Genomic DNA, 24672 nt, shown 5'->3' with positions numbered 1-24672 from the left:
GGGGGGTAGTAGAGTAACCTACTGGGGGTAGTAGACAAACCTACTGGGGGTAATATAGTAACATACTGGGGGGTACTAGAGTAACCTACTGGGGGGTAATAGAGTAACATACTGGGGCTAGTAGAGGGACCTACTGGGGGGTAATTTGTTGACGAGTAGTCTGGGGTAGAGGGCTCTTTGGCTGGAAGTAAGTGGGTTGCGGGTATGGGTCTGCAGTGGTTGGAGTTAAGGGGTTTGTGGGGGTCTGCTGGAGGTAGGGGGTGGGAGTGGGGGTTGGAGAGCTGCAGGGTAAGGTTTTGTAGGTGTCAGGCAATACTAAGAGGTGTGCTGGGCCCTGCAGGAGTGGCAGCAGGCCTTACTGTAGTACCAGTGACTGCACAGGTTCACCTTCAGAGCCAGAGAGCAGTTGGTGGTGGGACGGTCCTGACAGCTCTCATCTGCATGGCAGAGAGACATATATGACATGTTCAATGATATGGAAAAAGTAGCCTCATCACGACTCAAAAATACTGCAATGATAAACCTATCAATGAATGAATGAATGAATGAATTAATCAATCAATGCCTTTTTACCTCCACAATCTAAATGCTCAGGACCTTAGGCTGTTATGAAAGAAAGAGGTGTACTTAAATAATACAATTAAAAACAAGTGCTTTAAACATGCTGTATTCCGCGGTTGACTTTTGCCTGTGACTAGACTTTAACTCTCCTAAAGTTTCCAGAGTGATTTGCTGCTTACAGAGCCTGATCCCAGATCAGTTTGTGTTGTCTTGCTAACTCCTATGGTCATTGGAGTTGGCAAGATCTGGGACCAGGCTTTTGCTTACGTACCTGGGGGTTCAGTGGGACAAGGTTGCAGGGCACAGGTCTGCTTGGCCACAGGCTTAGTCAGGGGGTCACAACCTCTCACGATCTCCCTGCCCTGGTAGCACTTCACGTCTCTCATCCGGACACCCACACCACATGTCTTAGTGCACTGGGGAGTGAACACACCACACGTCAGCACTATACCAGGGTTATACCAGGGGTACAGTGCTGCCGTTGCACTGAGGAGCGGCGCTCCCTCACTTTTTTCAATTTGAGATAACACAGAGCTGGTCATTCAAATTCTGATCAATTATAAATAAATGATATTTAATTACCACAAACATTCCATGGAAATTATAGAATGATAAACTAAATAAATGTGTAGCAGCCTATAGGTAGGTAAATGGTGGTTTCTTCCCTGTCTTCTCTCTCTCTCTGGCAGTGGCGCAAATGATGAATAACTGTAGGCGTGTGTACAGGGGCCCACTTGTCAGAGGCTTGACCACTTTGAGCGGGCCAAATCTGACGTAACAAGAACAGCCAGAGACAGAAAACTCTGCCAGGGGTTGCTAAAACGTCTTTCCTCAAAGCAGTTTGTTATGGACTTGGGGCTCATGTACGACACACTTGAACTCGCCCTACTGTCCGAATGCTTAGCTTACGGAAACGTACCACCTATATTGCGTATGCAGACAAACTGATCCACCGCATGGATCTAGGATCCAACTTCACGGCGTGTCTGCCTTGATGTTCATAAGACTCCACGGACCCCCTCTTGCGCAGTCGAACCCAGAACAATATGCGACCACTTGGTTACGGTGCTGTTCTTTCAGCACCACAATTAGAAAGTCACTCAAATCGCTTAAAATAACCTTCATCAAGATCTGTTCCCTACACCTAGTAGTCGTACTCATCACTTATTATTATTACAAATAGAAGATTATCACTTCTCACAATGGTGCTCGTTTAGTAAAGTTAGATCAAAGCTGAATCAATGTTTCCCAAGATCACAATGATTAATTAGCATTTTACATAACAGAACTGAATATAAGAGCATATACAGTTGAAGTTTACATACACCTTAGCCAAATACATTTAAACTCAGTTTTTCACAATTCCTGACATTTATTCTGAGTAAAAATTACCTGTCTTAGGTCAGTTAGGATCACCACTTTATTTTAAGAATGTGAAATTTCAGAATAATAGTAGAGATAATTATTTATTTCAGTTTTTATTGCTTTCATCACATTCCCAGTGGGTCAGAAGTTTACCTACACTCAATTAGTATTTGGTAGCATTGCCTTTAAATAGTTTAACTTGGGTCAAATGTTTCGGGTAGCCTTCCTCAAGCTTCCTACAGTAAATTGAGGAGAATTTTGGCCCATTGCTCCTGACAGAGCTGGTGTAACTGAGTCAGGTTTGTAGGCCTCATGCTTTTTCAGTTCAGCCCTCAAATTTTCTATGGGATTTAGGTCAGGGCTTTGTGGCCATTCCAATACCTTGACTTTGTTGTCCTTAAGCCTTTGGAAGTATGCTTGGGGTCATTGTCCATTTGGAAGACCCATTTGCGACCAAGCTTTAACTTCCTGACTGATGTCTTGAGATGTTGCTTCAATATATCCACATAATTTTCCTGCCTCATGATGCCATCTATTTTGTGAAGTGCACCAGTCTCTCCTGCAGCAAAGCACCCCCACAACATGATGCTGCCACTCCCGTGCTTCACGGTTGGGATGGTGTTCTTCGGTTTGCAAGCCTCCCCCTTTTTCCTACAAACATAATGATGGTCATCATGGCCAAACAGTTATATTTTTGTTTCATCAGACTAGAGGACATTTCTCCAAAAAGTACAATCTTTGTCCCCATGTGCAGTTGCAAACCATAGTCTGTCTTTTTTATGGCGGTTTTGGAGCAGTGGCTTCTTCCTTGCTGAGCGGCCTTTCAGGTCATGTCAATATAGGACTTGTTTTACTGTGGATATAGATACTTTCGTACCAGTTTCCGACAGCATCTTCACAAGGTCCTTTGCTGTTGTTCTGCGATTGATTTGCACTTTTCGCACCAAAGTACATTCATCTCTAGTCTCTTTCCTGAGAGGTATGACGGCTGTGTGGTCCAATGGTGTTTTACTTGCGTACTATTGTTTGTACAGATGAACGTGGTACCTTCAGGCATTTGAAAATTACTCCCAAGGATGAACCAGACTTGTGGAGGTCTACAGTTTCTTTTCTGAGGTCTTGGACTATTTCTTTTGATTTTCCCATAATGTCAAGCAAAGAAACATTGAGTTTGAAGGTAGGGCTTGAAATACATCCACAGGTACACCTCCAATTGACTCAAATTATGTCAATTAGCCTATCAGAAGCTTCTAAAGCCATGACATAATTTTCTGGAATTGTACAAGCTGTTTAAAGGCACAGTCAACTTAGTGTATGTAAACTTCTGACCCTGTCCTAACTGACTTGCCAAAACTATAGTTTGTTAAAAAAAGAAATCTGTGGAGTGGTTGAAAAACTAGTTTTAATGACTCCAACCTAAGTGTATGTCAACTTCCGACTTCAACTGTAGGATAGTTGGCCTAGAAAATGTTACACCCAAAACAACTCCTCAGTCATTTATTATCTGAAGCTGAATGATCTAATTGTTTTCCTCATGTGGCCAAAACTTAACAGAGTGCGCCACTAGGCAGGATATATGCTAAGATTGAAAAAAAATAGGTCTACAAGCAAGGCTAATAGTTGTTTATCACCATCTGCTTTAATTCACCCATGAAACAGTCATTCCAGAAGATCTAAAAGCATATTCCCATGGTATGCCTAACTTAGCGTTTGAGCTTATGAAAAATGTACAATATGCGTGGGCATAGGCAGACGTTGCAGTTTGAGGATGCATTTGATGCATAGGTCTATTCTAAACTCAACAAAAAATAAACGTCCTCTCACTGTCAACTACGTTTATTTTCAGCAAACTTAACATGTGTAAATATTTGTATGAACATAACAAGACTCAACAACTGAGACACAAACTGAACAAGTTCCACAGACATGTGACTAACAGAAATGGAATAATGTGTCCCTGAACAAAGTGGGGGGGGGGGGGCAAAATCAAAAGTAACAGTCAGAAAAAAGTAACAGTCAGTAAAAGTAACAGTCAATCAAAAGTAACAGTCAGTATCTGGTGTGGCCACCAGCTGCATTAAGTACTGCAGTGCATCTCCTCCTCATGGACTGCACCATATTTGCCAGTTCTTGCTGTGAGATGTTACCCCACTCTTCCACCAAGGCACCTGCAAGTTCCCGGACATTTCTGGGGCGAATGGCCCTAGCCCTCACCCTCCGATCCAACAGGTCCCAGACGTGCTCAATGGGATTGAGATCCGGGCTCTTTGCTGGCTATGGCAGAACACTGACATTCCTGTCTTGCAGTAAATCACACACAGAATGAGCAGTATGGCTGGTGGCATTGTCATGCTGGAGGGTCATGTCAGGATGAGCCTGCAGGATGGGTACCACATGAGGGAGGAGGATGTCTTCCCTGTAACGCACAGTGTTGAGATTGCCTGCAATGACAACAAGCTCAGTCCGATGATGCTGTGACACACCGCCCCAGACCATGACGGACCCTCCACCTCCAAATCGATCCTGCTCCAGAGTACAGGCCTCGGTGTAACGCTCATTCCTTCGACGATAAACGCGAATCCAACCATCATCCCTGGTGAGACAAAACTGCAACTCATCAGTGAAGAGCACTTTTTGCCAGTCCTGTCTGGTCCAGCCACGGTGGGTTTGTGCCCATAGGCGACGTTGTTGCCGGTGATGTCTGATGAGGACCTGCCTTACAACAGGCCTACAAGCCCTCAGTCCAGCCTCCCTCAGCCTATTGCGGACAGTTTAAGCTCTGATGGAGGGATTTGATTTGATGATTGTGCATTCCTGGTGTAATTCGGGCAGTTGTTGTTGCCATCCTGTACCTGACCCGCAGGTGTGATGTTCGGATGTAATGATCCTGTGCAGGTACTCTGCCACTGGAGGACGATCAGCTGTCCATCCTGTCTGCCTGTAGTGCTGTCTTAGGCTTCTCACAGTACGGACATTGCAATTTATTGCCCTGGCCACATCTGCAGTCCTCATGCCTCCTTGCAGCATGCCTAAGGCACGTTCACGCAGATGAGCAGGGACCCTGGGCATATTTCTTTTGATGTCAAAAGAAAGAGTCAGTAGAAAGGCCTCTTTAGTGTCCTAAGTTTTCATAAATGTGACCTTAATTGCCTACCATCTGTAAGCTGTTAGTGTCTCAACGACTGTTCCACAGGTGCATGTTTATTAATTGTTTATGGTTCATTGAACAAGCATGGGAAACAGCGTTTAATCCCTTTACAATGAAGATCGGTGAAGTTCTTTATATTTTTACGAATTATCTTTGAAAGACAGGGTCCTGAAAAAGGGACATTTCTTTTTTTGCTTAGTTAACAATGATATTTAATAGGCTACATCTGCCGGTAAAAACTTGAGAAACTTGCGCTCCCTCACCAAAATGAAATAGCACCACACCACTGGAACACACCCTCTCACAATCTCCCTGCCCTGGTAGCACTTCACGTCTCTCATCCGGACACCCACACCACGTGTGTTAGTGAACTGAGGAATGAACACAGCAGCACTGCTCTTTGACTCTGTACTTGGTATCTCTTGTATAAAGTCTTATTGTTATTGTTAGTTATTGTTCATTTAGTGTGTTATTCTTTTTTCTTTAGCTCATTTAGCACATTTTTTCTTACTTACTGTTTAAAACTCGGCATTGTTGTTTAAGGGCTCGTGAGTAAGCGCTTCATGGTAAGGTCTACTACGTCTTTTGTATTTGGCGCATGTGACGAATACAATTTGATTGGATGATTTTGTTGTCTTTAATAGAACACCATCTAGAGTGAGCTCCAAAAGTATTGGTACAGTGACACACTTTACTCCATCACTTTGGATTTGAAATGGCACAATCAATATGAGGTTTAAGTGGGTGGCAGGGTAGCCTAGTGGTTAGAGTGTCGGACTAATAACCGAAAGGTTGCAAGATCGAATCCCTGAGCTGAAATCTGTCAGTCTGCCCCTGAACAAGGCAGTCAACCCACTGTTCCTAGGCCGTCATTGAAAATAAGAATTTGTTCTTAACTGACTTGTCTAGTTAAATAAAGGTTAAAAAAAGTGCACACTGTCAGATTTAATGTGATGATATTTTGATCCATATCGGGTGAACCGTTTAGAAATTACAGCACGTTTTGTACATAGGCCCAAAAGTATTGGGACAAATTCACTTATATATGTATTAAATTAGTCAAAAGTTTAGTATTCGGTCCATATTCCTAGCATGCAATGATAACATCAAGCTCGTGACTCTACAAACTTGTTGGTTGGATTTGCTATTTGTTTTGGTTGTGTTTCAGACTATCATCTTGTGCCAAATAGAAATGAATGATAAATGATGCATTGTGAAGTCACTTTTATTGTAAAAGAATATTATTTGTTTCTAAACAATTCTACAGTAATGTGGATGCTATGGATAGTCCTGAATTAACTGTGAATAATGATCAGTTAGAAAGTTACAGCAGTACCAATATCATACCCCCCCCCCCCCCCCCCCCCTCAAAAAAAAATGCTAACCTCCGTTGTTATTGTAATGGTCAGAGGTTAGCATATCTTGGGGATATGATATTTGTAGCAGGTGAGTGTGACCGACTGCCTTTGTGAACAATGTCATGGTTGAAATGTTATTCACCTCAGACCAGGGCGTGGTGTACCACTTGAAACAGGGCCTCTCGAAGCAGGTGTTCTCGTCCTCGGGCCTCTTACTGGCACCACAAGCCTCGTCGTCGTGGGTCTGGAACTTCCCAGCAGTGATGCCGGCGCACTGCACAATTCTCCACTTCACACCGCGGCCACATGTCGTGTTACACTGAGAGGAAAAAAAGACTGCTCTCAGCCAATGAATCTCTAACCAAGAGAACATCAAGAAAACATATATAGAACATCAACAGAACATTGGGATAACATTGTCAAAACATCAAGAGAACACCAGCAGAACATCAAGAGAACATCAAGTAAACATTGTCAAAATAGGACACAAACAGAGCATTAAGAGGCCATATATAGATCATCAGAACATCAATAAAACGTCCGACAGAACATCAACAGAACATCAACAAAACGACCCAGTTGCCTTACACTCTCCCAATCCTGAGTGAGCCAGTGTGGAGCACAGTCCTTCTCCCCACAGGGGTGGATTGCCAGGGGCTTATTCTCCGGAGAGCACTGGGATTCAGGCACCACACGGCCCTCTGGTGTCTTACAGTACACGTGACGTACCATCTTCCCTTGGCCACACGACCCAGAGCACTGCAGAGGTCACAGTTTCAACGGGGATGACACGGCAATAACACATAGTATTACTGATTCAGAGAAACAGCCAGTGCAATCACTATTTGTATCAGTCATCAACGTACCATAGAAATGTAGTAGTGAGTGGAAGTAGTGGTGTACTCACCGGCCCCCACTCTGACACAGTCCACTGGCGCTCGCAGGGCGGGCCTGTGCAGTTCTTGGTGTTAAGGGGGCGGGTCAGGGGATCACATGACTTGGTTTCATCTGAACACCTGACCTCCCGGGTCACCTGGGCCCTGCGGCCACACTTCGCTGGACACTGTACAGGAAAGAGGAGAGAGGACACACTCACCTTCAATATCACCTACAGTTGCTCAAACAGTAGGATGCAACAATCTACTTACTATAGTGTTCCTGCTCAGTCATTAGTCACACACACATACACACACACACACACACACACACACACACACACACACACACACACACACACACACACACACACACAATCCCTGTCCCACCATCCACTCCCTCAGTATAGCTCCACCCACCTCAGTCCACTCGGCCACCTCCCATTGGGGGCCACAGGTTGGGCTCTTACAGGCGCGGCGCTCTAGGGGCCTCTCCAGCTCTGCCAGGGTGCAGAGGTCACTGTACACAGAACTGTCCAGCCCGGGGGACAGCATCTTCCAGCAGCGCACCAGACGGAACTGGAAGCCCTCACCACAGGTACGAGAACACTCACTCCAGCTGCTCGCCTCCCACCTGAGGGTGAGGGGATGCAAATAGAGCAGAGTTCAGGCACAATTAGTTATATTCGGAAGTAAATTAAATTGAATCTTAAATAAAATGGTAATGGCCAAGAGGCAAACATTGTTCTCAAAGAACTTTGCATCACTTCAAGAGTCGTCCGACCGGTAAACAGTCCTTTAAGTACTTTCTCCGTGTGTTGTTTTCTGGTGCATACCTGGGCTGGCACTCCCTCCCAATGCAGAAGTCATGAACAGGCTCAGGTCGGGTCATAGTGTCACAGTGCATGTCATTCACCTCAGCGCCGTCGTAGCGAACACACATGGCAAAGGACTTTGACACTCCTGCAGCAGAAATGATAACTTACAATTTCATAACTAATCCATACATTGTGTGTGTGTGTGTGTGTGTGTGTGTGTGTGTGTGTGTGTGTGGGTGGGTGTGTTTACCTATAGAGCAGGTGGAGGAGCAGGGTTCCTGAGAAGACAGTTTCCAGCGGTACATGTCTGCAGGGCTCAGCTTGAAGTTCTTCTGCAGGAACCTCTGATTAGTCCTGTCAAACACAACATGACAATAAGGTTTTAAGGTTTTCAGAAGGTTTCACACTGTCAAACAAGACATGACCAGGCCTTCACAGTAAACCCACTGAACCCCAGCTCTCTCTCTCTGTCTCTGTCTCTCTCTCACACACACACACACACACACACACACACACACACGGCTGATTCACCTCACCCTCCAAATCATAACAGCCAGCGACATTCTGTTTTTCATTAATTCACATAAAAGTGACATGAACATTCTTGTCATATCACTGGCTGTTTTTTTTTATAGCCAGAGCAGAGATGTTTATTTGAAAATACACAGGAACTTTGAATCATTCTTAACCGGCATATCTCAGTGCAACTGTGACTAATTCTTGCACATTTATCCCTAGAGGTGACTTCAGTCTGACAGTATGTTTCTTCCCAGTCATATTTTTCACTTTGCCGCAAATACCTTGAATTATTTGCTTTTAAGTGGACCGTATCCCATTTTTATTCCTCCTCCTCCTCCTCCTTCCCTTCCTCCTTTTCCTCTCATCTGTCCCCCTCCCCCTCCTTCTCCTACTCGTCCTCCTCCTCTTTTCCTCTCCTCCCCTCCTCCTCCTCCTCTCCTTCTCCTCCTCCAATCCGTTCTTCTCCCCAGGGCAGGGGAAGACAGGGTGTGTCATGTGATGTGTTTTATGGGGCTCTGGCAGGAGAACTGGCAAAGCGGTGTTTGGACACAGTGCAGGGAAGCCAACATGAATTATAAATATGATGGAATGCTACCCCAGCCAGCCCTGCGCTTTGGCTGTCTCCTCTCCATGTGATTCTTTGGCTGTCTCCTCTCCATGTGATTCTTTGGCTGTCTCCTCTCCATGCGATTCTTTGGCTGTCTCCTCTCCATGCGATTCTTTGGCTGACTCCTCTCCATACGATTCTTTGGCTGTCTCCTCTCCATACGATTCTTTGGCTGTCTCCTCTCCATGCGATTCTTTGGCTGTCTCCTCTCCATGTGATTCTTTGGCAGTCTCCTCTCCATGTGATTCTTTGGCTGTCTCCTCTCCATGTGATTCTTTGGCTGTCTCCTCTCCATGTGATTCTTTGGCTGTCTCCTCTCCATGTGATTCTTTGGCTGTCTCCTCTCCATGTGATTCTTTGGCTGTCTCCTCTCCATGTGATTCTTTGGCTGTCTCCTCTCCATGTGATTCTTTGGCTGTCTCCTCTCCATGCGATTCTTTGGTTGTCTCCTCTCCATACGATTCTTTGGCTGTCTCCTCTCCATGCGATTCTTTGGCTGTCTCCTCTCCATACAATTCGTTGGCTGTCTCCTCCTCATGTGATTCTTTGGCTGTCTCCTCATGTGATTCTTTGGCTGTCTCCTCATGTGATTCTTTGGCTGTCTCCTCTCCATGCGATTCTTTGGATGTCTCAAAAAGAAAAAGAAGTAAGGGATGGATGGGGCCAGAAGCCAGCCTGGAGCACATTCCATTCCCCCAGCCAGCAGCATGGGCCCTTTTCCTGACGAGAATATCCAGCCCTTTTACATGCCTTGAAATGACTCACTGCAGTAGGGCCGGGACGATACCAATATCGCGATACGTGTCAGTATCGTGGTAAGGAAACAAAACATGAAGCGAATTTAACTTCTTTAGGAAAACAGCCTTAATGTTGGAAACAAACATCATTATGTTGTCATCCACAGTCACATGTAAATATTTTCCAAGCTGTATTTGACAAAGCAGGCTTTTAAAGGACCAAATAGTTCGATCTGCTTCATGTTTTCCTTTTTTCCATGGAAAACTTATTGCGATACTGGTATCGTCACAGACCTTCACTTCAATCCTTACTTAGAGAGAGAAGGACTCCCCACTGGGCACAGACGTCAATTCAACATCTATTCCACGTTGGTTCAGCGTAATTTCATTGAATTGACAAGGATCAACGTTGATTCAACCAGTGTGTGCCCAGTGGGTCTGTTGTGTTCACTCTAACCCCTCATCAGCAGCATCAATAAGTGAAGAGTATTAGAGGTGGAAGATAAAGACCAGAGGGGTTGTGGATGGGATTCTGAAGTGATATTGTTTGGATGGGTTCCTATACCAGATAGCAAGCTGACGTTGGGTCAACATTGCCTCTTTACTTCTGCTCAACATTGTGTGGATCCCTCCTTACACTACCTGGTTCTGTTGGTGCGATTGTTGCTCCTCATCCCCGTCAGCAGCGTCCTGTTGGGGAACAGCAGGTCTCCAGTATCATTCCTCCGCGCGCCCAGACTGAACTCCCCCAGAGAGCTGTTGAGGGGGAACTGGCCTCCCTGCTCCACACTGCTATAGTCCACCTCCAACGAGAACACTCCCTCTCCCGCCGTCAGGAGCTGATTGGTTGAGATGTTGGTGAGCAGCTCATCTAGACCAATCTGCTTGCCCAGCAAGACTCTCCAGATGAGGTTCTCGGAGTCTGGTCCCTCCTCTAAAGGCTTGCTGGCTGCCGGGGCAGGGACTGCTACGCTACCTGTGTGACTGCTGTTGCCATCTGTTGGGATAACAAGAAGGAAGTGGAAAGATAGAGAAATTATTAAAGTGGGAGAAAGCCTTATACTAAGTCGCACCAGAGGTGTTTCCTGGTCAGGTGGTCAGGAAAAACTCCTGGTGCTTCCTTAATAAAAGAGGAGTTTTATGTGCAGTTTGTGCACTACAACAAAACAGCACACAAAGCCTTTCAACATATTCCTTAAGGCAGTAGAGGGCCTCGGTCTCACCCAATGGCCAAACTCCCTGCATAACTGTCCCACAGTCTAAGTGGAAGGGCTGTCTGAGAGCTTGGTGCAGGCAGGTCGGCTTGCACTCATTACCACTCATGTTTGTGATGCAGCCATTTAAAAAAAGGAGAAAATGCCAGAGTTCTCTGAATTTTTCATCTCCCCAAGCTCCTCTTTGTATATATGCCTGTGAATAATGCAGGACTCCAAAGGGCCAGCAGCGAGGACTCTCTTTTTTTTAAAACAACATTTTATCTCATCTGATATCTGAGTGGTGAACTGATTTATATGGAGATACATACAGTAGTTCAGGGGGAGAACTGCACAGTCTGCAAGTCAAGAAAAAATCTCTCCCTCCCTCCCTCCCAGTTACCTGCGTTAATCACCTGTGCATTGGGGTTATGTATAATTAGGATTATTTGTGTTATGTTTATTGTATTGTTTTTATGGTTTCTAGTATGCTGGTGTTACCTGTGTATTGTGGTGGGGTTGGGCTGTCCTGGTGACAGTCGATGGCTCCTGTCTCCTCATACACCTCGTTGGTCTCCTGGCCTTTCTGGCCCTCGGCCCCTGGCGCCTTGGCCCCCTGTTTCAGCACCTGGTTCCTCTGGGTCTCAGGGGCCACCTTGTCATACGTGCTCCCGTTGGGGGCCACCATACTGCCCATCTCCACGGAAACCCCTGGGGTGGTGCTGTCGGGGCCAGTGTAGACGGGAGGTTGAGGGACAGGGGACAGGGACTCTCTCAGGACAGTGTACTCGTACGTGATGTAAGGGATACGACCATTCTGGTTCCACACCTATGAGGAGTGAAAATAATGAAGGAGGGGGGGGGGGGTGTCAGATGGATTCTTTGGATTAAATGATGTTGGTTATACTTCTCTTTTACAGTGTCTTACACCAGAGGTAATGCTCTGCGTAATAAACTACATTGTGCACAAATACAGCACAGTCAAACAGAATTATTACTGACCAGGTATTTGCCAAGGTCTTTTTTTGGATGACTTAAGAGAGAACATGCAAGCAGCAGAGACAGACCAGCATAGCACCAAAGACCGAGAGCTCACCCATTCCCTCCTCCCGCCTATCAAACTCAGTCAATTGCACATATACAGTAAATACTGTACAGTACATGACTGCTGTTAGAGTCAGCCGTCTAGCCTGCTTGCGCTCATTCAGACATGGGGCTTGATTGCCAGTGAGTGAGGCCATGAAAGAAAAGACAAGATACATGTACACTATTGAAGTTTTACTGTGTAACGCATTAACACGAAAAGATGCGCAATGAAAATGAAGGAGCAATATCAGTTTGCAGGTATCTATCTTGCAGAACTTTTCCTTCTTCTACCCTGCACTGCAAGCTACTGGATACGTGTACACTACTTCTAAACTAGACATTACCCAGAGGCCCTGGCTGCCAGATGAGGGGAGGGAGCAGAGCAGACCTCAGCAGGCTACAGTACCAGAACATTGATGGCCTGGTCGATGGGCCCTTTGGCTACGATGTACTCGATCCCCGTCTCATACACATCCATGGGCCGCCGGTATTTGAAGACGGTCCCCGCCGCATGGAAGTTCTGGGGGCTGTCCACCTTGTAGTTCCCATTGAAGAAGAAGTTCCCCGCCTGATCGGTCACAGCTGTGGGGGATAGGATAGAACATAGTCTCATTGAGGGGATGGAGGACCATTGGAGGAGGACCAGTTGGTTGACTCTACAGAAAAGGTCATATCTTTGATGTTCACCCTACACTGGAATTTCTCCTCCCCATACATGACCATAAATGGATACAGTCAATTCAAGAGATCGCAAAGGAAATAAAAGTATATAGAGTTGAAGTCGGAAGTTTACATACACTTAGGTTGGAGTCATTAAAACTAGTTTTTCAACCACTCCACAGATTTCTTGTTAACAAACTTGAATTTTGGCAAGTCGGTTAGGACATCTACTTTGTGCATGACACAAGTAATTTTTCCAACAATTGTTTAGACAGATTATTTCACTTATAATTCACTGTATCACAATTCTAGTGGGTCAGAAGTTTACATACACTAAGTTGACTGTGCCTTTAAACAGCTTAGAAAATTCCAGAAAAGGATGTCATGGCTTTAGAAGCTTCTGATAGGCTAACTGACATCATTTGAGTCAATTGGAGGTGTACCTGTGGATGTATTTCAAGGCCTACCTTCAAACGCAGTCCCTCTTTGCTTGACAGTATGGGAAAATCAAAAGAAATCATCCAAGACCTCAAAAACATTTTTTGTAGACCTCCACAAGTCTGGTTCATCCTTGGGAGCAATTTCCAAACGCCTGAAGGTACCACATTCATCTGTACAAACAATAGTATGCAAGTATAAACACCATTGGACCACACAGCCGTCATACCTCTCAGGAAGGAGACACGTTCTGTCTCCTAGAGATGAATGTACTTTGGTGTGAAAAGTACAAATCAATCCCAGAAAAACAGCAAAGGACCTTGTGAAGATGCTGGAGGAAACTGGTACGAGAGTATCTATATCCACAGTTCTATATTGACATAACCTGAAAGGCCGCTCAGCAAGGAAGAAGCCACTGCTCCAAAACCGCCATAAAAAGCCAGACTACAGTTTGCAGCTGCATGTGGGGACAAAGATCTTACTTTTTGGAGAAATGTCCTCTGGTCTGATGACACAAAAATAGAACTGTTTGGCCATGATGAACATCATTATGTTTGGAGGAAAAAGGGGGAGGCTTGCAAGTCGAAGAACACCATCCAACCATGAAGCCCGAGTTTGTCAGCATCCTGTTGACTGCTTTGCTGCAGGAGGAACTGGTGCACTTCACAAAATAGATGGCGTCATGAGGTAGGAAAATTATGTGGATATATTGAAGCAACATCCCAAGACATCAGTCTGGAAGTTAAAGCTTGGTCGCAAATGGATCTTCCAAATGGACAATGAATACTTCCAAAGTTGTGTCAAAATGGCGTAAGGACAACAAAGTCAAGGTGTTGAGTGGCCATCACAAAGCCCTGACCTAAATCCTATAGAAAATGTGTGGGCAGAACTGAAAAAGCTTGTGCGAGCAAGGAGGCCTACAAACCTGACTCGGTTACACCAGCTCTGTCAGGAGGAGTGGGACAAAATTCACCCAACATATTGTCGGAAGCTTGTGGAAGGATACCCGAAATGTTTGACCCATGTTAAACCATTTAAAAAGCAATGCTACCAAATAGTAATTGAGTGTATGTAAACTTCTGACCCACTGGGAATGTGATGAAAGAAATAAAAGCTGAAATAAATAATTATCTCTATTCTGACATTTCACATTCTTAAAATAAAGTAGTGATCCTAACTAACCTAAGACATGGAATTTTTAGTGGGATTAAATGTCAGGAAATGTGAAAAACCGAGTTTAAATGTATTTGGCTAAGGTGTATGTAAACTTCAGACTGTAGATCATCAGAGTTTAATTTCAGTTGATTAATAGGGATCCCATTGCTGTATTTTCTGAAAATCTTGAATAAATGTTTTGCACCTTATATGCAACATAACAACATCACACCGTACCAACAGCGAACATTAGAGATGTGTGTATACATGGCATGGTGACCAGGATAAGAAGGAAGTACCCACCCAAAACATCAGCTGACTTCTTCCTCTCAATGATCTGAATGTCCCAGGAGCCCTCGGGGATTGATGTGATGAAGGAGTAACCTTGGAGACAGGAAACATTATGATGACTCCATTTTACCTGCAACTAAATAGCCTGAACATCAGAAGAGTTGGCTAAAGAAGCACACATTGAGCTTGTTGTCAGACTAACTGGCTATAGTTCTCTTTCAGAGACATACAGTGGGGCAAAAAACTATTTAGTCAGCCACCAATTGTGCAAGTTCTCCCACTTAAAAAGATGAGAGAGGCCTGTAATTTTCATCATAGGTACACTTCAACTATGACAGACGAAATGAGCGAAAAAATCCAGAAAATCACATTGTAGGATTTTTAATGAATTTATTTGCAAATTATGGTGGAAAATAAGTATTTGGTCACCTACAAACAAGCAAGATTTCTGGCTCTCACAGACCTGTAACTTTTTCTTTAAGAGGCTCCTCTGTCCTCCACTCGTTACCTGTATTAATGGCACCTGTTTGAACTTGTTATCAGTATAAAAGACACCTGTCCACAACCTCAAACAGTCACACTCCAAACTCCACTATGGCCAAGACCAAAGAGCTGTCAAAGGACACCAGAAACAAAATTGTAGACCTGCACCAGGCTGGGAAGACTGCATCTGCAATAGGTAAGCAGCTTGGTTTGAAGAAATCAACTGTGGGAGCAATTATTAGGAAATGGAAGAAATACAAGACCACTGATAATCTCCCTCGGTCTGGGGCTCCACGCAAGATCTCACCCCGTGGGGTCAAAATGATCACAAGAACGGTGAGCAAAAATCCCAGAACCACACGGGGGGACCTAGTGAATGACCTGCAGAGAGCTGGGACCAAAGTAACAAAGCCTACCATCAGTAACACACACTAACCAAAATATAACTTTTTGGTAAAAACTCAACTCGTCGTGTTTGGGGGATAAAGAATGCTGAGTTGCATCCAAAGAACACCATACCTACTGTGAAGCATGGGGGTGGAAACATCATGCTTTGGGGCTGTTTTTCTGCAAAGGGACCAGGACGACTGATCCGTGTAAAGGAAAGAATGAATGGGGCCATTTATCGTGAGATTTTGAGTGAAAAAGTCCTTACATCAGCAAGGGCATTGAAGATGAAACGTGGCTGGGTCTTTCAGCATGACAATGATCCCAAACACACCGCCCGGGCAACGAAGGAGTGGCTTCGTAAGAAGCATTTCAAGGTCCTGGAGTGGCCTAGCCAGTCTCCAGCTCTCAACCCCATAGAAAATCTTTGGAGGGAGTTGAAAGTCCGTGTTGCCCAGCAACAGCCCCAAAACATCACTGCTCTAGAGGAGATCTGCATGGAGGAATGGGCCAAAATACCAGCAACATTGTGTGAAAACCTTGTGAAGACTTACAGAAAACATTTAACCTCTGTCATTGCCAACAAAGGGTATATAACAAAGTATTGAGATAAACTTTTGTTATTGACCAAATACTTATTTTCCACCATAATTTGCAAATAAATTCATTAAAAATCCTACAATGTGATTTTCTGGATTTTATTTTCTCATTTTGTCTGTCATAGTTGAAGTGTACTTATGATGAAAATTACAGGCCTCTCTCATCTTTTTAAGTGGGAGAACTTGCACAATTGGTGGCTGACTAAATACTTTTTTGCCCCACTGTATTTGTGGGGCTCGTCCCAGATAGGTGTGCTCAAGGTTTGGAATAGATGGAGAGACATATCTCCTCCATCAATACCCTCTATCCATGCCACCCACCCATCCATCCATCCACACACCCAAACTATCTCAGTATGTGGTTGAGGTTGAACACACTCCTACCCAATGTGGTGGCCCCGCGGCGGAAATTTCCATTGACCCTGCTGCAGCTGCTGCCATCCCCCTGACACACACCACACTTATCCAGCATGTTGGGCGAGAAAAGTACCCCATCACAACCGATTGGCTGCAGAAATGATGTTAAGACAAACAGGATGATTATCATTTTGATGCAAAGCAAGTTGAACGTATGACACTCACGGAATATAGCAAGTAAACTGAATTATTTTATTGACACTATCATGTGACCAGGATAATAAGCATTTCGGCCATTCTCACAGATTATGCAAAGCAATCTCCTCAGCAGATGTAAGAAACAAGCGTTCCCTGACCTCACATCTGCCGTCCACACAGACCCCTCTGTAGTTGCTGTACTTGCAGGACGTTCCGTCCCGAGCAGGAACCATCAGCTGTCTCTGGCCGTCGGCCGTGGTGCAGTGCAGGTCACATGGGTTACTGGAGATATGGACATAGTCATCTGTAGATGGATGGATACAAAGGTCAGTCACAGTGTAATAACGAGCTTTGAGGACAGGCCACACAGGAGGGAGTGACACAGAGCTGAGTGGGTTTATTATGGGTCTTACCCGGATACAGGGGTTTCCAGTGGTAGTTCCTGCCATTGTAGACCTGTGAGTTGAAAGACCAGCACTGCTCTTCCCTGAAGCTTCTCCCAGAGGAAGGGCAGTCCTGCACAAGAAAGAAAATATACACACACTTTTCTGTCTGCTTCATGTATTTTTAATTTTAGAATGGTTTTACAATATATTATGAAAGGGTGTGACAACTCTAGGACAAAAAGGCCGTTCACCCTGTACCTCTCCAGGACCAGACTTTGTGGCCGCTGTACTAAACCTTAAGCAATTTGTATCTCAACTGATTACAAAAAAAGCTGTGTGGTCTACATTGACTTCTGCATCATAGGCTTCAGGTTGTGGGGTGTTGTGTCAACATGTATTTAGCTAACGTCAGGAAACGGGGTGGCAGTAATAGATGCATGCTAACCTTGGTGTTACAGAGGAGGTATTTCTTCGAAGTGCCAGTGCAGGTCATGTTGTCTCTAGCAGCGGCTGCTTTCTTTCTTTGGATAGAAAATGAATGAATTTAGTAAACCTGCATGTTGAGATTTGAAGATAAATAACACCTTTATTGACTAAAATAGAATGCAATGGAATAGAACAGGTTAGAATAGAAAGGAATGGAACAGAACAGTATAGAATCGAAACTGTCTGTCAGCGGACTGACCTCTGTTTGAGACAGTGCCTCTCCTGGGACATGACCCCCCCTCCGCAGGTGCGTGTGCAGGCGGTCCACTTGGCCCACTCCCCCCACCAGTATGTGGTGGACTCCAGCTCGTCCTCCAGACTGTTGGAGGCTCCCCCTTCCTCCTAGACACAACACAGAACCCTTAGAGAGAAGCAGCAGAACAGGGCCCTGTACACACTGTGACTAATTATAAGCATGTCTAGCCACTCTGCCAATCTGGGTTAAGTGGAGACAAGTGATATGTACTGTGCTCTCCTTGTAAAAGGTGTGAGAGAAAACAGCTGTGGGTTTTTATAAGAAGACATGTAACAAAGAATAGTCTGGAGATGCGAGGGCCAGAAAGAGGGAGCAAGAGTGAGTGAGGGAACAACTGGCAAATAGAGAAGAAGAGAAAGACAGACCAACAGACAAGCAGTGTGACTGACTGACTGAAATGATGCCAGTGATAGAGTGTGTGTGTGTGTGTGTGTGTGTGTGTGTGTGTGTGTGTAAGAGAGAGGCCCGAGTTGGGCGAGCATGTACCATGTAGAGAAAGAGAGAGAGAGAGTGGGACAAGCATACCTGTCCCCTGGTTGAGAGGTTCCCTACAGACAAAGCCAAGGTGAGAAACCCCAGTAGCACCAGGCTGGTCTCCCCACATTGTTCCCACGACCAGATCCTCATCCTGACACGATCAAATACACAGAAAGACCTCAATGGGACAGAAAGGTAGGAGCTGAAGACTCACACCGATAAACCTGAACTAGGTACAGACAAACAGGATGGGAAGAACACTGTGGAAATGAAAAGACATCTTTAATGAACTTACATTGGTATATCTGATACAGCAGACCCCTAACTAGGGCATAATGCACTGTACGATTAGTGCGACGTAAACTCAGTTCACAAATCACCAGTCCCAATTCCAATACAACATTTGGATATCTGTATGCTGTGATATAAAACAGGCTTTTATAACCGTCCTTAGCTTTTGCATATATATCAGGGATCTACTGTCCTTGCAAGGGAGAGCACTTAAAAGTGTTTCAGAGGAAACCTATTCGTGCCACATCCGTGTGGGCTTCAACGTAAATGTCTTCAGACTTTTTAGTGCACTGGCAATCACCGTGTACTTGGATGAAAACCTTCAGACGCAGACAGGTGGTGACAAAGACAGGCTGTTGAGTGAGCACAGGTGTTGGAGACAGGATTTGGAACATGGAAGCAGCATGTCAAACAAGGCTCAGTGCTGGAGGGACTAAGGTAAGTTTCCTAACTGAAGGCCTAGCCCTTCCACACACAGGTAGGCCTTTGTTTCCTCCACCTTAGTGTGAATGCACCGGCTGCCCAGACGTTTACTGTAAGGTAACATACACACGTTCATGCAAACACACACACGCACACGTGATACACACATCAGGTCAGTGACATACACACGCTCTGACTCTAGAAAAAGCCCCCTTGCACATCCCCCTGTCCCACCTCTCCTCCTCATCAGGCCCACAACTCCAGTTAGGTAGGCTTCTTAAAATAAGCAAACAGATCGTCTAGCCCTGTTTGCAGTCTGGCTTTTTCTGGCACTAAATATTGGTGACAGGTGTCTTAAACTACCCGCTGGAACACCTGGAGTTCATTATCCTCCCAGACACAGCTGGAACGTGTCCAGCTGCCAAACTCTCTCGCTCTCTTTTTCTCTCTCTCCCATGCCTCTCTTTCTCGCTCTCCCTTTCTCTCTCTCCCTCTCCCATGCCTCTCTTTCTCGCTCTCCCTTTCTCTCTCTCCCACAGACCACGCAGTCTGTCGCCGTCGAGACAGGCCTTCCTCCTCACATGGCTTCACAGGGCCACAGAGGAGAGTAAACACAGCCCTGCGTCTCCCCCCTAGCCACACCCCCCTGCGTCCCCCTTTCCCCTCCCGGCCCTCTGCCCCCCTGGGGCCCCCTGTTCAGGGTAGGAGGGGTGTTTTTCTTTCACAGGCAGCAGACAGACAGCAGGCTATCCCTGGGGAGGCTGTGGGGAGCTGGGGCCGGTCGGATCGGGGCTGTCTGGTCTGGATGGAAGGCCCAGGCAGACTCATCCTTTCTGGAGGAGCTGTTTAACCAGACTGGGGCTCCTTCCTCCTTCGTCCTTTCGTAGCAGCCTTCTCACGTTCATATGTGAAGTGGAAAATTGATGTTGCTCCCACTCAATCGCCCGTTGCTCTCCACGAGTCCTTGACCTCGCTCTGCTTATACAAAGTGCACACAGAGGCATGGCTGAGAGAAGGAGAGGAGAGGACACTGGTGTTTTGGAGTGGGGAGAGAGAGAGTGCATGTGGTATGTATTTGCAGAATGAGTGACATTTTAGACATTGTTTCGAGTAAACACCACTTTGGGGACTCAGTCCTCTTTGTGATAGAGTGCCTTCCACTAGTTTGTTCCACACCTCATTCTGCGTACATTGTTTTCCCTCAGTGACCATAACAGCAATTGATGTGTCCTTTGTGAGTAATGGTCTAGCTACCAAATACTTCTCCTTCACACCGAGGCACTTCCAAACAGCCTACCTTCCTCAGAGCAGCTGGTGGTATTCCTCCTTTACCAGGGAAACTTCCTGGAGCTGTGTCATTAACAGGAAAAAGCAACAGGTGGATCATCTCACTAGTGCCACTATTCATTACCCTATGTATCTGTTGCTCTGATACGGTACATTTCCCTATGTATCTGTTGCTCTGATATGGTACATTACCCTATGTATCTGTTGCTCTGATACGGTACATTTCCCTATGTATCTGTTGCTCTGATATGGTACATTTCCCTATGTATCTGCTGCTCTGATACGGTACATTACCCTATGTATCTGTTGCTCTGATATGGTACATTTCCCTATGTATCTGCTTCTCTGATACGGTACATTACCCTATGTATCTGTTGCTCTGATATGGTACATTACCCTATGTATCTGTTGCTCTGATACGGTACATTTCTCTATGTATCTGTTGCTCTGATATGGTACATTACCCTGTGTATCTGTTGCTCTGATATGGTACATTACCCTATGTATCTGTTGCTCTGATACGGTGCATTACCCTGTGTATCTGTTGCTCTGATACGGTACATTACCCTATGTATCTGTTGCTCCGATATGGTACATTTCCCTATGTATCTGTTGCTCTGATACGGTACATTACCCTATGTATCTGTTGCTCTGATACGTTACATTACCCTATGTATCTGTTGCTCTGATACGGTACATTACCCTATGTATCTGTTGCTCTGATACGGTACATTTCCCTATGTATCTGTTGCTCTGATACGGTACATTTCTCTATGTATCTGTTGCTCTGATACGGTACATTACCATATGTATCTGTTGCTCTGATACGGTACATTACCCTATGTATCTGTTGCTCTGATACGGTACATTACCCTATGTATCTGTTGCTCTGATACGGTACATTACCCTATGTATCTGTTGCTCTGATACGGTACATTTCCCTATGTATATGTTGCTCTGATATGGTACATTTCCCTATGTATCTGTTGCTCTGATACGGTACATTACTCTATGTATCTGTTGCTCTGATACGGTACATTACCCTATGTATCTGTTGCTCTGATACGGTACATTACCCTATGTATCTGTTGCTCTGATATGGTACATTTCCCTATGTATCTGTTGCTCTGATATGGTACATTACCCTATGTATCTGTTGCTCTGATACGGTACATTACCCTATGTATCTGTTGCTCTGATATGGTACATTTCCCTATGTATCTGTTGCTCTGATATGGTGCATTACCCTATGTATCTGTTGCTCTGATATGGTGCATTACCCTATGTATCTGTTGCTCTGATATGGTGCATTACCCTATGTATCTTTTGCTCTGATATGGTGCATTACCCTATGTATCTGTTGCTCTGATATGGTGCATTACCCTATGTATCTGTTGCTCTGATACGGTACATTTCCCTATGTATCTGTTGCTCTGATACGGTACATTTCCCTATGTATCTGTTGCTCTGATACGGTACATTTCCCTATGTATATGTTGCTCTGATACGGTACATTTCCCTATGTATCTGTTGCTCTGATACGGTACATTTCCCTATGTATCTGTTGCTCTGATACGGTACATTTCCCTATGTATCTGTTGCTCTGATACGGTACATTTCCCTATGTATATGTTGCTCTGATATGGTACATTTCCCTATGTATCTGTTGCTCTGATATGGTACATTACCCTATGTATCTGTTGCTCTGATATGGTACATTTCCATGTGCTTTTTCCCCAAAAACAATCCCCACTCCTTTAACTCCAAGCAATTCACTCATTTCACTCTTGTAAAACATAATACTACAGAATGTACACGGACTCTCTCTTAGACTGGTGCTTGTTGCTTCACTGACACCACAATCATGGTGTCATCATTTGTGTACATTTTCTACTCAAGGTTCTTATGCTGCTGCAGTCGCCTCCCCGAGAACAAGATCTGACCATCTTCACACTTTTAACTGGATACCTATGACCTAGGCATGACTGAACACTTGTCTTTCTTAGATAGAACAACTTACATCATCAGAACACAATGCATGTGGTAAACTATATGACACATCATCACCTTTCCAAATCACAGTTTCATTTGGGAGCACCAAATTATTACATCACTTTCAGAAATTGAATTAGCATGAAACCTTCACCTCATCCGTCTCTCCCACAGCAACAGAGAGCTCTCCAGACAGAGTCTGGCATCAGCACACACACACATACACACGCAAACACACACACACCGCTGTAGGAAAGTAAACATCATTGTGAGGATTTGTTTTGGTCTGGAACAGGAGACAAGTCCCATTGGCTCGCCTGCCACCTCACAAAATGCCAGACACACACAGAATCACATATGAACACACACACATACACACACACACATATACACACTTAAACACACAGACAGGCTGGAGGAGTGTAAATATTTACCCACTCACCTAGCTGCAGTTCAGGGGCCGCCGAGCTGTGTGATGCCGGGTCAGAGTGGGTGGTGTGGTGGTGGTGGTGCTGTAGAGATGTGTGTGCAGAGGGAGAGAGAGGGAGAGAGGTAAGGTGTGTGCCTTGCATCCCTCTTCCCCTCCCTCCCTCAGCCCCTCTCCTCCTCCCCCCCACCCCTCCTCCTCCGAGCAGCAGGAAGAGAGTGGCAGTAGGGAGGAACGCCTAGACAAACAGGAGGCTCCTGCCCAGTGCCAAGCACTGGGGTCTGCCTCTCCTGCCTCTGCTGCTGCTGTATGTGGTGGGGACTCTGTCCCATTGACAGCTCAAAGCCAAGCCTGGCAGCTCAACTCTCTCTCTCTGCTCTCCCTGCTCTCTCAACTCTCTCTCTCTCTGCTCTCCCCCTCCACTCCACTTCGCTCCACTGGCAGACATACAGAGGAAGTCGCTGTTTCCCACAGTGCGACCCCCCCATATTGTTTTTACCCCCTTTTTCTCCCCAATTCCGTGGTATCCAATTGTTAGTAGTTACTATCTCTTCGCTACAACTCCCGTACGGGCTCGGGAGAGACGAAAGTCGAAAGCCATGCGTCCTCGGAAACACAAACTAACCAAGCTGCGCTTCTTAACACAGCGCGCATCCAACCCGGAAGCCAGCACCAATGTGGTGGAGGAAACACCGTGCACCTGGCGACCTGGTTAGCGCACACTGTGCCCGGCCCGCCACAGGAGTCGCTAGTGCGCGATGAGACAAGGATATCCCTACTGGCCAAATCCTCCCTAACCTGGACGACGCTAGGCCAATTGTGCGTCACCCCATGGACCTCCCGACAGAGCCTGGGCTCGAACCCAGTGTTTCTGGTGGCACAGCTAGTACTGCGATGCAGCGCCTTAGACGACTGCGCCACCCGGGAGGCCTCCCATCACCCCATCTTATCAGTCCCCCTCACGTCCTTTGTTCCATCTCCTCCACAGATGCTGGTGTCTTGCCCTGTGTGCTCCCCTCTTTCATCTCATATGTTTCTATATGGAGAGAACACACCTGGAAATGGCCTATGTCATGAGTTTCAGAGCAGGCCTTTACCTATCTCTGAGGTGAATCCAGAATATCTCAACAAATATTTCCATTAGAAAGCATATGCATATGGAAAGCTACATGAACCAAGAGTGAATGAAAAAGAGAAAAGAAAATCTATGGTGAAAGTGAGAGCGTTTGAGTCTCTAGAATGTATTGAGCAGCACAGAGAGAAAGAAAGACAGAGAGACATACACAGAAGTTGAGTCTCTAGAATGTATTGAGCAGCACAGAGAGAAAGAAAGAAAGAGAGACATACACAGAAGTTGAGTCTCTAGAATGTATTGAGCAGCAAAGAGAGAAAGAGAGAGAGAGACATACACAGAGGTTGAGTCTCTAGAATGTATTGAGCAGCACAGAGAGAAAGAGAGAGAGAGACATACACAGAAGTTGAGTCTCTAGAATGTATCAAGCAGCAGGGAGAGAGAGAGTGACGGACGCTGGGACAGGGAGGACCACCATGCCTGCCCACGACGTCTGCACCCAGCAGCCACATGTTCTCTCTGTTGCGCTGCCTCGGTGTCTGCTACGTGCATTAGGCCTGCTCTGCTACACTACACTGCTAGGCATCAATCACATCCTCCATGCCATCACAGATTTATATGGTGATAGACATACAGTAGTTCAGGGGGAGAACTGCACAGTCTGCAAGTCAAGAAGCATGCTCTCTCTCTCTCTGTGTGTGTGTGTGTCTCTCTCTCTCTGTGTGTGTCTCTCTCTGTGT

General features: G+C 45.6%; 1 protein-coding gene across 1 annotated transcript; it reads right to left on the bottom strand.

The window, feature by feature from the left end:
• Positions 1–29: 29 nt before the first annotated feature.
• LOC115139846 (ADAMTS-like 2) lies at positions 30–22959 on the bottom strand. The gene is made up of 19 exons (XM_029677672.2): positions 22876–22959; positions 18489–18591; positions 17907–18049; positions 17667–17742; positions 17249–17351; positions 16994–17139; positions 16665–16788; positions 14824–14904; positions 12674–12849; positions 11683–12010; positions 10631–10985; positions 8376–8479; positions 8144–8270; positions 7728–7941; positions 7340–7495; positions 7021–7191; positions 6575–6751; positions 833–977; positions 30–437 (listed from the first exon to the last, which is right to left on the bottom strand). The coding sequence occupies exons 2-19, from the start codon at positions 18588–18590 to the stop codon at positions 316–318; spliced, it is 2850 nt and encodes a 949-aa protein (XP_029533532.2). The 5' UTR covers position 18591; positions 22876–22959; the 3' UTR covers positions 30–315.
• Positions 22960–24672: the final 1713 nt, after the last annotated feature.

The sequence above is a fragment of the Oncorhynchus nerka genome, linkage group LG13 (genome assembly GCF_034236695.1).
Source record: "Oncorhynchus nerka isolate Pitt River linkage group LG13, Oner_Uvic_2.0, whole genome shotgun sequence".
In the NCBI taxonomy this organism is placed as follows: domain Eukaryota; kingdom Metazoa; phylum Chordata; class Actinopteri; order Salmoniformes; family Salmonidae; genus Oncorhynchus; species Oncorhynchus nerka.
This window is presented reverse-complemented; position numbering and strand designations above follow the sequence as displayed.